At 35.2% G+C, this 14,597-nt stretch overlaps 1 protein-coding gene across 2 annotated transcripts in view; it reads left to right on the top strand.

Annotated features, from left to right (window-relative positions):
- CDK18 (cyclin dependent kinase 18) overlaps positions 1-14,597 on the top strand; it is a 72,332-nt gene that overhangs the window by 37,726 nt on the left and 20,009 nt on the right. For both annotated transcript variants that reach the window (XM_039338153.1, XM_039338155.1), the window contains exon 2: positions 14,170-14,324. In XM_039338153.1, coding sequence (XP_039194087.1) covers positions 14,201-14,324 — 124 coding nt within the window. In that variant the 5' untranslated portion in view covers positions 14,170-14,200. The remainder of the gene's footprint in view (positions 1-14,169; positions 14,325-14,597) is intronic.

Here is a 14,597-nt window from a genome sequence, read left to right as displayed (position 1 = left end):
GCCTTGAATTATTTGTAAAAATAGTAAAGGGGATACAAAGAGAGAGAGAGAGAGAGAGAGAGAGAGAGATGGATGGATGTAACTTTTCAAGACAGGCCCTCTGACATGTTTCTCAGGAGCTCAGATATTTTCAGTTTTGTATTCTCTTTCTTGACAGAGTTTTAAGTTCCAAGTAACGTCGCTTTTCCACTAGTTATTTTTAACTAAGATTAAGCCAATGAACTTTTCCAGTAGAAAAAATTAATTATTAAAGGGCCAACAGGTAATTCACATTTGTCTGCTGGTTGGCACAATCATGTTTAGTACTGCTGTTGAGTACCATATCTATTCCTCATCAGACAATACGTTTAGGAATGCTGGTTTGGTCATATTTAGCTTCAGTCATCACAGTGCCAGCTCTGATCGATGATATCATCATGAAGATAAATTTGCTGAGAATAGAATTTCCTGTCCTCATCCAGATAGTTTAAAAAGAATGGGGCCCAACAAGAGCACAACTAACCAATGTCTTCCTCTGGTTGCATTCTCTTCTTTCCCCCCCCCCCTCAATATCAGTAACTATGTCTTCTCCTCCACCTTCTAATTTCAGTATTTGAAAGCTGACCAATTTGGAATTAGTGAAAACTAAGTTAAATGCAAATGAGGGGCAACTCTTGAGTCCCAGGCAAACAGCTGTTTTGCGACCTTTCAGCTAATGATCCAAAACAGAAAAATCCTTGCAAATAATTGTGCAAAATGAAATCTGACCTTGACCTCATTAGACAAGAGTTTTAGCAACCATACAGCACACATCTAGTAAAAAGCTAGAAGCTAGCTGCATTTTATCACAGTTCTTGGAACACAGATTGGAGCAGGATAAATGCTTATTTTAGTGGGAAGTGAATGGGCAGGAACAGCCACATGATCCACTTCAAAATGTGGATATTTTCATTATTTTCATTTCCTGTGAAAATAATCAGATGGTCCCAGTTTAGTTAGAAGAAATAGATTGTGTTTTTGAGAATCAAAGATTCATAAAGTTAATGAATGCAGAATAGTCAAGCAATAACAGCAACAGGACCTAATAATATCCTGCGATTTCTCAGCTACTGTTTTTATCTTGTCTCACTTTCTCTCCAAACTCTGTTATATTTAGTAAAATATAACAAATTAGTCATATGAAGAGAAATCTTTTGTCATCTGTAATTTCCATATTATCCTTATTAGAAGCCATTGGTTTCAGCCAAGTATCTTTGGACTTGGAAGAGGCAGAATCTTACATTTCAGACAGAAAAGATGGGAGAATAAGAAATGGAGTAAAACCCCAAATTTACTGATTTGTCTATATCTAGAACAAATCCTATATTACACTAGATTGGATTGCACAGAATTATCAAATTCCATCATGCCACTTTTACTGATGTGGGTTTGTCTTCAGAATTTTGCTTCATTTGATTTGACATAGTCTGTGCAGGAGAATACAAAGAGGAACACAAGATGATAAATGTTTGACATGTTGTTCAATGCTAAATAAGAAATCGACTGGGAACCCACAGCATCTTGAATTTCACAGAAGAAGAGTTGGCTATATGAATAATAAATAAATAAATAGTAATAAGCTTTCATTGTAGATTCAGATGAACAGCTAAATTGGTAACAGCCATTTATAAAATGTACTAATATACTATTGCTAGTAGTAAGATCTCAATTTACCAGTTCCTGGTAAGTAAAAAAAAGTAATGAATTGTGAACTAATTAATTGATATCAGCATGTTAGTTCATAACAGCTGTAATATACTAAATTTGTTCCTTACATAGCAATGTTTGCTAATCAAAAGTATTCATGTGCAGTCAAAAATCTGACAACTTTTTGTTGCACAAGTGCATATTTTCAGGCTCTGGGCACTTTCTGGATTGCCTTAAATTCACAGTGATTATATCATCAACTAGGAGAAGGAATTTATTATTTTTCCTGGCTGTTTGTACAATATTAATCCATGTGACACTGCTTCAGAAAGGCATTCTTTTCATGAATGTCAACTTAAGCTTATTGTTGTGTTAGATCAAATAAGCTTGAGCTCTGCACAGCCATGCAGAACTCGATCTGAGCATTAATTTGGCTTACCTCCAGTCTTCTGTGGAGTAGGTACTGGAATAAGCAGTGATGGGCAGTAAAGCAGAACTAATATGGAACTACAGCTTCCATCTTTGTTATGGGGAGGAAAGCCTCAGTCTTTAGAACGCACATGATAGGTTCCAGGGCTGCAGGGAAGATGTACTCTCTCTGAATTCTCAGATACCAGAGAAAAGGGATTTGGGGGTTGAAGCGGAAATAGCCTCAGCCAATTTCTTCCAGGATAAATTTCATATTCCCTGGTAAGATAACATAGAGGGATTTGTTTGATTGATTAAATGTTATCTGACAAACAGTAAAATATTGCCAGTAGAACATGATAAATAATACAAATATTTTTAATATAATGCCAAAGCAATATAGAAAACTTTTGTATGAAAGTGTAATATCAATAATTAAGTTAAAAAGTATTCAGAAGAATTCCATTTCAGCTGAGCCCTGGGGACCATCAGTCTAACTTGGGGAAGTACTGTGCCAGAGAAATCCCTCCACCTGGCCTGATCCTCAGAAGTGAGGAATCGCCAGAAAAATTTTTCAGGAAATATCTAGGAGAAATAATTATATTAGGCTGATTTTTATTTATGATAGCTGATTTTCTTCTTGACCAACCAGAGTCTTATCAAGACGACCTGGTTCAGGTGATTTAAAGCAATATAATAAAGTGTGTCCTAAGATTGGAAATGTGCTAATACCATTAATGTACTAAACATACTAATAACAGATTATTAGTACCACTTTTCTGAGCAAAATTGGAACAGGGTATTGCCTACAGAGTAAGTTGAAGTATGTAAAAATTTCCTGTTAACTACTGTCAGTTTGGAATATTTAAGATCCAGGTGCTGATAATTAAGAACTAAGCCTAGTAAGGAGAGTTAAATGTTTGATTTCAAAGAAGATCATCCCTTATGGTATGGTTGGATAGGAAAAAAATATTTTTTATACTCTGATGAAATAAAGTACAATATACATGAACTTCCAGTAGAAGAGAATTAATAATAATAATAATGATGATGATGATGATGATATTGATAATGATGATGATGATGATGAGGAGGAGAAGTAGTAGTAGTAGTAGTAGTAGTAGTAGTAGTAGTAGTAGTAGTAGTAGTTGTTGTTGGAAGGGACTTTGGAGGTCTTCTAGTCCAACCCCCTGCTCAGGCAGGAAACCCTATACCATTTCAGGCTAATAAACATGAATTTTTGTCATAAATATATGAATTTCTATTTCTAGTTTTTACTAGTAATGTAACTAGTGCCCTCAGCATCACATTACATAATACACCTATATTATGAAATTATTGCTAGGGAAAATATAGTCATGTTTATAAGCAACCTGCAAATTAAAGCCTGACATTAAAGTAACTGTTAATAGCACATTTATTTATTTATATCGCAGAGGTGCTACCTGACTCCCAGATGACTCTGGGTGGCTCACAATGTAACAGAACAAAACAAAATTATCACAGTACAAGATTGATATCCAGGCATTCAGCAAAAAATATCTACAAAACATATGCCATGGGGGCTCCATTCATCCTACCCCAAGGCCTGGGACAACAGCCAGATCTTCAGGGCCTTCTGGAACACTATTAGTGTGAGAGTTACACAAATCTTGAAGGGGGATCTTTTGCCTAAATTAGTTTCCACCTATGTTGAATGAAGTAGTCAGAGAAGCCTAAAAATATGTTCCTTCTAGATGGTCAAATAAAATCTTTTAATCCACTTAATGGTTAATTCATACTGAGGGATGAGAGATATTTTTCTGGAGTCAATTGTTAAGAGAATTGTGTGTTTTAGAACATAGGCTTTTTCCTCCTCCATAACACTTTGTATCGGTAGTCCTTTCCTGTGCCACTAGCAGCCTTACCACCAGGACTTTAATTAGTTCACATCTAAAAAATTGCCATATGGTGGAAATAACCCTGCGGCACCAGTTTTTGCACAATTGAATTCTATGGTTTCTAAGAAATGAAGCTCTACTTGAAGCCTTAAATAGTGATGCGCCTAATAAAAAAGAGAAATTAGAAAATGCATTTTGGATCCCTTAGCAAATGCCTACATTTTGGTGTACCACAAAAGCTGGAAAATAGCACACACAAGCACACACCCATACACACACACAAGCCTACAGCATATTAGTGACACTGACAGATAATCTTTTAAGCTTTTTCAGTGCAGACCTTTTAACTCAAATGTTCTGTTGCCATGGTGAACAATGAATTAGCTCTGGATGCTGAATCTGACCTCAACAATCTGGAATGTGATCTTCATTTGTGAACATATCCCATCATGGGATCATGCTGGAGAACAAATTGCAGATTTGCCCAACACGTAGCTTCCCTTGCGCATCATAATAAGAGTGGGGAGAACTATTGTTAGCATCTTAGAGCACCTCATGTCCTTTAGAAAGTGGAATTAGTCTGATCAAGAATCTTCAGTGGAAGTCTGTTGGCTGTTTAAAGGATAAATGTCTGTTGAGCATAACAAATTTTTACTAATGGTAAAAAGTAAGTCAGTTGTTCTTCTGGACTCTCTCTTTGTTGGAGTATTGGTCAAAGTCTTAAAGCAGGAGAAAATCCATGTGTACCAACATCTTCTGTCCCTGTTCATACTGATGGGAAAGCATAAGGATCCATTTTGTTCACTGCAGTGTAGGTGAGGTTATCTGAAGGAAAATTCTATATGTAGTTTCATACTATCTTCTTATCCAGAAAGAGCCAGTAGAAATGCTGGACAAAGTATTCAAAGATAATTATAGAATGGATGAGGAGAAAAACCAGAAAGAAATACCTTGTATACCAAAGAATCCTTGCTAGAAAATCTACATAGTTATATGTGTGTCTGAATAGATGATATTATATTCCCTTCAAAAAGCTATGAGTGCACTTTGGGCATTCTTCTGGATACAAGCACCCTTTCCCCCTCAGCTTTGGTTGATTTACAGCTGTGAATCTACTCTCATTAACAAACATCCTGGTTAAGTCCAACCTTACTGGTATCAGCTTTTGTGTATTTGTGCTTAACATAGTTTGGCCTTGAAGATAATTTGGATGCTGCAATGTGTGCAAAATGCAGTGGCTTTAAAGGATAGGAATTCAGATTGTGCGCATCTGCCCTGTACTAGAATAGGTTAAGGAATTTGCTGTCTATCCAGGACTGGTCATTACTTTTTTATTGGAGGACTACCAGGAAATCCCCTAGATGAAATGTGAAGCAATGTTGCTGAAGAAGGCAGTGACAAATCTCTCTATTTAGGTGCCATGAAAGCTTTAGGTCAGCAGGTGTCAAATTGGACTTCAGAGTCTTTCCTTGTTATATTTATCATGCTAAGAGTCTTGTTCTAATTGTAAAAATGAAGATTCAATATGGGCTCTGCTTTGGTTACAGTTGGTAGGCTCACTCTTCTAGTTTACAAGAAAGAAAGAAAGGTTTAAAAGAAATGTTTGCTTGGAATAAGAGATTCCACTTTTTTCATAGCTCCTCTGAATTTTTATACTTACTGAGTTAGTTTATACTTTGCTTGTCAACTCAACGTATTCCTCTAGCAGCAAGACTTTCTTGGTTTATAAGGTAGAATATTAAATGTTTGATGCTGGGAGGCACTTCTGGAATAGGAAAAGGGATGATGTCCTGTGTATTGATAGATACATATGTAATGAATTTATATGAATAAATTAATATATGAAAACCTTGGAATTGAATAAACTGTTTAAGTTCAGCTTTATATAATTATGCCTATGGGAGAAAGCAGAATATCAGTAAAGGTGATAAATTACACCTACTCCTTAATTTAAAAAAATGTATCAAGAAAGGTGGCACATTTTTCACCAATGTGAAATCTAAAGATAGCAAGACCATGTAATTTAGAATTTATTTTGAGACTTTCTGATTGGGGGGCAGTGTACAAATATTGTAAAATTAATAAGCATATTATTGACTTCTGGTAGTGAGTTATTACTCAGTAGACCCATTATTGGAAAGAATACAGAGTAACAGAATTGGAAGGGACCTTGGAGGTCTTTTACTACTATCACCTACTTGAGCAGGAGACCTATACCATTCTGGACAAATGTCTTCTTAAAAACCTCCAGTGATGGAGCACCCAAAGTTCTGGAGGTAAGCTGATTGATTGTTTTCACTGCCAAGAAACTCCTCCTTTATTCTAGTTGGATCTCTGTTTAATAAGCTTCCACATGTTACTTCTTGTCCTGATCTCAAATGCTTTGGAGAATAGATCACACACACACACACACACACACACAAAAGGAAAATGAACAGAATAGCTAAAGAGAATTAACTTCTTCAGCATGAATATGTGCTGTTACATGCTTTCTTTGGTTTCTGTATTTTGTATTTTGATTACCATATAAGACAATTGCATATGGTACAGATTCCTTGATATTTTGGAAATTCTTCTCAGCCCTTTTTCAGTTATTTAATATCATACCTGCACACTGAAGTTCAATCCACAAAGCAAACAAGAGTAGATTTCTAGGTACTGAATTGTTTGTTATTTTTTAGTCTGCTTTAAGTTTCTCATTTAATGTAACACATTCTTTCTACACTAATGGGTCTGGTTTTTATAAGCCGAAAGAGGTATGACAAAACTATTTCCACCTGAAAATATGTGAATGAGGAATACAGTATAAGGAATAATTGAATTGGAAATTGCAAAACCAACATAACAATGAAACACCATAGAATTTAAAGAGGGTGTTGTATATCCAGAGAAATAAAGAAAAGCCTAACAAAATAGTCTGTTCCCAACAAAACCCATTTCCATCAACAGTCCCCTAAGGGGAAGTTCTGTCTGGTTGCAGCTGCACTGCTGAACAGCCCCAAGAACCAGCAGAAGGGAAGAAGGTAATTACACTGGAAATAAACAGTGTTGTGTCCTCAGTGCAGTTGTGCTCATTTTAGCAACTGACCAAATAGAGCTACTCTTTGAGGCTGAGGCCAAGGAGTTTTTAGCATTGTTATGTCCTGGAAACAGTCTGCAGGCTGTTGAATGGTATGTTTGTGTACTGAAAATTTCAAACAGAGGCTGGATGATCCTCAGTCAGAAATGCTATAGTGGATCTTGCAATGAGCAATGGGTTGCACTAAGCTACCATACTATTGTATGATATACGGTGGGGAGTATTAGATTGAAGAAGTGGATGTTAGCCATGAAAGCTTCTTAAAATAAACAATTAAATGGAACACAGGCTTCTCTGAAGCAATTCCCAGCATTGCCACTTTTTTTCTGTACCCTTGGGATGGTTGAGAGCACCTAGGAGTCTCAAGCGGTAAAAGAGTGTTGGCTGGCCAAGCCCACCATGGCAGATGTTATGTGAAGGCAGATCTCCCATAGGAATCCTTTTTTGATTGCATTGCTCACAAATTCTCAGAACTGTAATTGTGTCCATGGTCCAAAAATACTGCATACCCTGGTCTAAGTGTTCTTAGTTCCTTAACACATTCTTCCAACAGATCCTTGATCTTTTTCTCTTCTTGATTGTGCTGTTGTTCTACTGTTAACCTATCTGCCTCTTCCATCAAGTGCACTAAGCAGTTTTTTTAAAAAAAACAAGTTTTATTGATTTTTTTATTTTTACAACAAGGTGCTTGAGAAACAACGTGGTGATGGGATAATCAATCATCCAAAAACAAAATCATACATATAAGTCAGATTAAATCATTAGAAACTCCCTCTCTATTTCCCTCAAATAATATAATATATTCAAATTAATGTATTTTTCAATAAAATTCAATCAATCAGAACAATCATCAATAACATTTCATCTGTATAAATCCAAATCCTGTTTTTAAGCTTTACTATTTACAATTACCATATTCCAGTTTGGCTTTTAAATAAACCTATTATTAACATTTCAGGTATCCCTCCTTTTCCTTTTTCCTTAGCATAATCCTTATCTAGAAGATACACATATTATTTCAACCATAACATTCTTATATTTTCTGCAAGTATTCTATTTTTTAATCTAGTAACTCATTTATTAATACTATTTCTTCTTTTATCAGAAATCCCTCTCCTTCCATTACCAAATAGCTATCCTTCCTAGAGATAAGAATATTACTCCAAAAATACATTTGTACTCTATTTGAAATCTATAATCTATCAAACAATCTATATCTATGAAAAACTCTTTTAACCCACTCAATAAAGTTTAAATCCAATCCAAATAATTGTTATATCCACAACAAGCGTATTAATACAGAAAAGCTTCTTCTTACTAAGTTCACATATTTGATTAATCTTTATTCAATCAAGCTCTCTAAAGCCTTATTTACCCGTCAAGTAAAGTTTTAAATCACATTTTTAAATTTAACTCTGGCTTCTTTTTGTGCCAGTCCAGTTTCCATAATAAAGCTTCTATATCGTCGAATCTTAATATTTGAGTGAGGGTACTTATCAATACTTCAATCTGGGCCAAGTTCTCTTTCCCTTCTTCCAATATCATCTGTATAGTGTAGACAGTTTGTTTCCATGTTATAGTCACAATTTGATTATCCACAATGTCACTATTCTCAGTAATTCGTATCTGAGAGTCAGTTCCTGTTACTTTTAACACTGCAAGTGTTAAATCAGTTAGAATCATTCTTTGATCTTTAAAATTCTCCATAAATTGTAGATTAACATCCATTTGCTCAGTGACTTGTTCCTCTGTCTTTTTCAATTCTGTATATTGCTGCATATAGGCCTCTCTAGAGCTAGTTCCTTGACCTGTAGATTGATCCATTAGAATTTGAGATTCAATTTGTGGTTCAGAGATGTCATCTTTAATATTTCTCCAAGAATTCATATATACTGTTGCTTCCAAATTTGCTTCTTAAGTTCATAATCAAGCTGTGGATGAAATTCCTCCATTTCAGTGGTGAGATAGTCTTTTACTTTTTTAGAGGAGGCTATATTTACTAATAGTCAACACATACAAACAGTCAGCACTTATCCACCTCCACAATTACTAGTAAGCAACTTCACCACCCAGCTGTTTCAAATCCTTTATCTTTTCACTTTTATCATCATTTGGAGGTCAAACCAACCACAAAAAACAAAGAGGAAATTTAATTGCAGTAATAGTGTTTGCCACAAAATGCCCTCAGTAAGCTGTGAAATCTCTTTTTCGGCTTCCAGTAAAGTTTATTTTCAAACAATAAAAATTTATCCCTTTAAAAAAATTAATCCAAGAAATAGGAAAACAATATTCTCCAGCATAGACAATAGATATAATAATAAAGTTCTATGATAGGGCTTTTTCCAGGGCCCCAAAGTGACCAAAAATAAAAATAGTCAATAAGAAGTTAACTTTTTTTTCTTTTGTTCTTTTGTTAAAGCTCTCTTTCTCGGATAAACAAAGGCAGCTCTTTCAAATCAGGGAAATGATTCCAGAAGGCTTTTAACAGGAGAATAATTAGGGCAGAGAGAGAGAGAGAGAGAGAGAGATCTCACCTGGATCATCCACGGTAGTTTCTTAACGCTTAGGTGTTCTTTTGACTTTCGGCTGATGCAGTTAAATGATCGGCCATGTTACTGCTGATCTTTTCTCCGTCGGCCCTGAGGAACTGCCTCAGACCGCAGAAAGAGCTGCCACCTCCCAACCCCCCCCCCCAATTGATGAGAGTCCTCCTCATCGGTAGTCGCCTTTCCAGGGCGACTTTTCAACCCGATTAAGGGTCTACCAGCAGAGGGAAAGCAGCCAGCAAAGAGAAGAGTCTCTCCGTGCGACTGCACACACTGCAACCCGGAACCAGAAGCCTGCACTAAGCAGTTTTAATGTGCTTGTCATTTTAAGTTTGATAATAAAATAAACTTAGATGCAAGTTACATAAACAGTAAGAATACAATAAGAACCCTCTTGGATCTGATCAAAGGTCCAGCATCCTGTTTTTCACAATAGTTGGAAAGACTACAAGATATTTTTTCTCTTCGACCACTGCCCTGCTGTACAAAGTATTTAGCAACATATGTCTTATAAATTTATAACATTCCTAAAGCCTTACATTAACATGGTTTTACTTCATTAATGTATTTAACTCCCTTTTAAATGCATTGAAGTTACTTGACAACAAATCCCATAAGTGAATTATGTGTTATTCAAAAATAAATAAATAAACGCTATTTTCTGTGCCTTGAAAACTTTGTCAATTTCATTGGGTAAATCACTGGCTGGCTTCCTAATTTAATGTATTTATAGACATTTTGTGTTTATATTTTTAGAAGTGTATTGCTCAATTTTATTAGTTTTTGTTGTATGTTATATTATTGCTTTACCTTAGTATTGCCAGAATTTCTTCTCTTGAGAATAAGAGCTCCACATTTGAAATGAATCTTCGCTTTTTATAGCTTTTCTCATTCTGCTAATTAACCATGCTGGCATCTGTTGGACTTAGTCATATATTTTCTAACTTAGAATGTATTTCCTAGCTGAGTTTATTAGTAAGGTCTTGGTTTCCTTCAAATGCCTGGAAAAAAAATGAGCCTTTTGACCCTTTCCCTTTAACCAGTTGCCTTGGAAATTTAATTTGAAATTAAATGTGTCTGTAGTTGAGAAATTTTCCTCTCAATATACATCCAATAGTCTAACATTGCTTGCATTCCAGGTCAGGTGTAGGGTACCACCTCAATTGTCCTCTGTCACTTTTCCCTTTTTAGTTCCCATGACTGCCTCTTCTGTTGCACAGCCTTTCATTATATGTTTGTGACACAACTCAAACATTCACTTACCCAGCCCTCATAAGGTTAATTGATGTTCTTTTCATCTACAAGATGTTTTTTATCTGATGTAGTTCAGCTTGCAAAAGACACCCCAAGAAAATATTGTTATTCAAATATTTTAGCACTTTAGTTCACTATTTCAACAGATCAGCATTTGTAATTAGGATGTCCATGTAGACAATCTGCAAAGACAACTCTCTATTTAACAATATCCACTCCCAATGCAGATTTCAGAAGAGATAGTAAGAAAACACAAAGCTTTAGCATCTGGACTGCAGCTGGAACAAGCCCCCCCACTCCCTCCCTCCCAGTCTCACGATCATTGTCTTTCTGATGATGAAAAGATATATTTTTCAGAGACATCTGCAAAATCAGTTGTTTTCATGAAAAAGACTAAAATAATGCTGTGCATCTATACACAAGCCCCACTACCTTTGATCCTGGCTCATGTATAAAATGATTAGAACGTGTCAGCCTTCCTTTAACACCACTCCTGCCTCTGATATTTTTATTTAAAATTTAGCAAATAAAATGCACCCAATTTTTAAATGTGCATCTAAGCCACCACATGAAAATATCCCACACTTAGGTATGAAAGGGGGGGTTGCCTTTTTTCCTTATGACAGGTTGCCTGAAGTAAGCCTTTTGTTTCTGTTGAAGAAAAGTGTAATTCCTGTCTAATAAAATGTAAGGATAGAGAGAAAGTGGTTTGAGGAATGGTGCTGAGACTGCAGAAAACCTTTCTTAAATGCAGTTGCCCTTATTAAAACCTGAAACATTCCTTTTGTGAAACCAAATTTAATTAACAGAAACACAAGATACACACAAAATACACAGTTTTCGTTGCTATAAGTCTAATAATATTTCTCTACTGGAGGATTGGATGTGAGGTATTTTTTCTTGCCATTTGCTGCTCGCAATTAGTTATTTCTGAGCTGAAACAAAACAAAACAAGTCTGCCCAGATAATACACTTATTATTCATCCCTTCATACCCATGGATCCTGTTCTAGATTATTGTAATCTAATTATTTTAGCCATGTACTGTTTTTTATGAGGTGATTCTTCTTCAGAAAAGGCCCAGAAAATTGGTTTGGTTAGAATCCATTTAATCTGAATAAAAAATGAGCAAATTGTTTATTTATTTATTTGGCTTTACATAGCTAAAAGAAAAAGATAATGCCTCTTAATATTTCTTAAACTTCCATAGGCTACAAAATTACTCCCAAACAATCTTTATGGGCATTATAAAACTGCTGAATTGTTTATCATTTATTATGGCCAAATTTAATTTATTCTAGAATTTATTTACCTAATAACTAGATTATAAATCCCAAAAAATTTATAGGTCAGCTATCTGATGTTAACTACTTATATTCAAAAATGTTCACTGTGCAGATTTGGATTAGAGGAAATGGGCAAGTAAACATTCTGGTGAATGGAGTTAGCTCAAGTTATCTTTGTTATATTAAAACTAGAACTAGTGGTTGTATTAAGTTTTAGCAGTGTCTTAGAGAATGTCTTTTGCTTACTGTACATACTATGGGTAGAATTCAGGAATCTTTTTGATAATGTGATCTATTTATGGCAGTATATGTGCTTTGCATGCAAAAAAAATTGTACTTTCATTCACTTGCATCTTCAGATAGTGATGAAAACCCTGAGTCAATACTAACAAAACTGGGTTAGATGAATCAGAATAAAGCGGAATAAATTGAAAACTGAATATACTATGATTATTCTTCTGTGTGGGAAAGACTTTTTTCCAGTGGATTTACTAGTAGCTTTATTTACTTTGAATTAAATGAAAAATTGATAAAATGGATTTTGAAAAAGTAAGCAGAGACAGATGAAGGATACAGCATTCATCGTTAAAATGTATTTTTCATGGTATAAAGCAGATGGAGCACTTAGTCTTTCCCAAAAAGCTGGAAGATACTCTGCAAACCTATGTCCCCCTTGTCTTTAAGATACTGAAAATAATTGCAAACAACAATATATTTCAATATATTCACTGTCTTGTCAGAATTTATATACAAAGCATAATAGTATAGTAAAGTATTTCTTCATTGAAACTAATTATCTTTCATGTTTGAAAATGTTGCCAATCCAATTTGCAAAATAGTTTCCTGTAAACCAAGATTCAAGAAAAGTTTAATTATGAATTTGGAGCCATTCAGTACTTCTATCCAACAATTAATTATTCCTGAATAAAGAGGGAATATTACATTCAAAGAATTGGGGACGGGCAAGGAATTACTGGGAGCCTTTAAATGTACTGGTTTCCAATATACTTTGAGATATAATTAAAGATGCTGGTTATTGTGATGTTTGCAGGGCTGCCTAACTATTTATGCCGATTCTATGTGATCTCACAGGTTGGGCACATTGCAGGCCCAATCTTGCAGTAATGTTATCCAGTGGGACCTGGGAGACAAGCCTTTTCTGATGCAGTGCCTGCTCTTTCAGACAATTTCCCCCCTGATACTTGGATAGCCCTGACCCCATTAGCCTTCAGAAAAGCTATACAAAATTGACTTTCCCCAGGGTATTGGGCCAGGATAATAAATGAGCCCAACTTCTGAGAAACTGAATGTATGATTGGTAATCCCCACCTCTATGTGGTTGTTATGTTGGCTTATGTGTTTTATGTTGTGTTATAGTTTTTATTTGCAATATTCTTTGGAGAATTTTATTTCATGTATGCTGCCCAGAGTCATGATTGTGTGAGTTGGGCAGCTATATATATCTTCTAAGTAAATAACTAAATGAAAGGTCACATAGAGTACAAGCTTTTAAATAAAAATGCATAGAAAGTCCTACTACATTTTGCTTTGATGGATCTTTCTAAAACAGGCTTTTCACACTTACTGTAGCAACTACCAAATATAAAAAATATATTTCTCCAGACATTGATGAACCACACCAGTAGATCCCATTAGGACTTATCAATGTATTTATATGTAAAGAAAAATAATAATTATAATTAAAAAATGTATTTCAATGGCTCTTTTTGTCCCCCATTATAAAATGTCATGGACAGTCCTCATTTTAAAAAATGTTATTAAAGGGTTTATGAAAACACCAATGTAAAGCATACACTCATCTTTTTTCAGTGATCAGACCAAATTCTGGGTGTATGCTACCATTGTGTCTGTTTCAAACCAATCAACTGAATCTATATTTTCATGAATCCCTGCTGATTGAAATGCAAGAGGGAACTATTTCATTTGCTGTGAGTGTGATTTCAATGGAAATCAGAATTTCATATTTTATATCTCCGGTTGCATTTCTATGAATAAACTAAGTGTCATCATTTTGCTTTTCTTCCCTATCAGATCCTGCTGTTGACTTGCTCTACGGAATAAAATGAACAAGATGAAAACGTTCAAGCGCCGTTTTTCCCTTTCAGTTCCCAGGACAGAGACTATTGAGGAATCCCTAGCAGAATTTACAGAGCAATTCAATCAGCTCAACAACAGGAAAAATGAAGGTAAGAAGTTGAGGAGGGGAGGACAGCAGCATTGAAATGTTAAGTGGGTAAACTAGGGTGTCCAAAACTATTTCAAAAACTAAACAGCTGAAGTCCTCAGATGACAGGGATCCACAACTCATGGGAGCAAGGCTTTGTTGTTAACTATCATAATCTATGAAGTGCAAGATGTTTCAAATTCAAAACATCTTGAGCTTGAAATAGCCATTTTGACTGTACAGAAAAATGTTCTTTCAGTGCTGGAAAGAAAGCAGGCTGTTCTCAGGTAAGTTC

This window comes from Crotalus tigris, unplaced genomic scaffold (genome assembly GCF_016545835.1).
Source record: "Crotalus tigris isolate CLP2741 ecotype Arizona unplaced genomic scaffold, ASM1654583v1 scf7180000017692.518282, whole genome shotgun sequence".
Lineage (NCBI taxonomy): Eukaryota > Metazoa > Chordata > Lepidosauria > Squamata > Viperidae > Crotalus > Crotalus tigris.
Note: the sequence above shows the minus strand (reverse complement) of the source record. Positions and strands in the feature narration are given on the sequence as shown.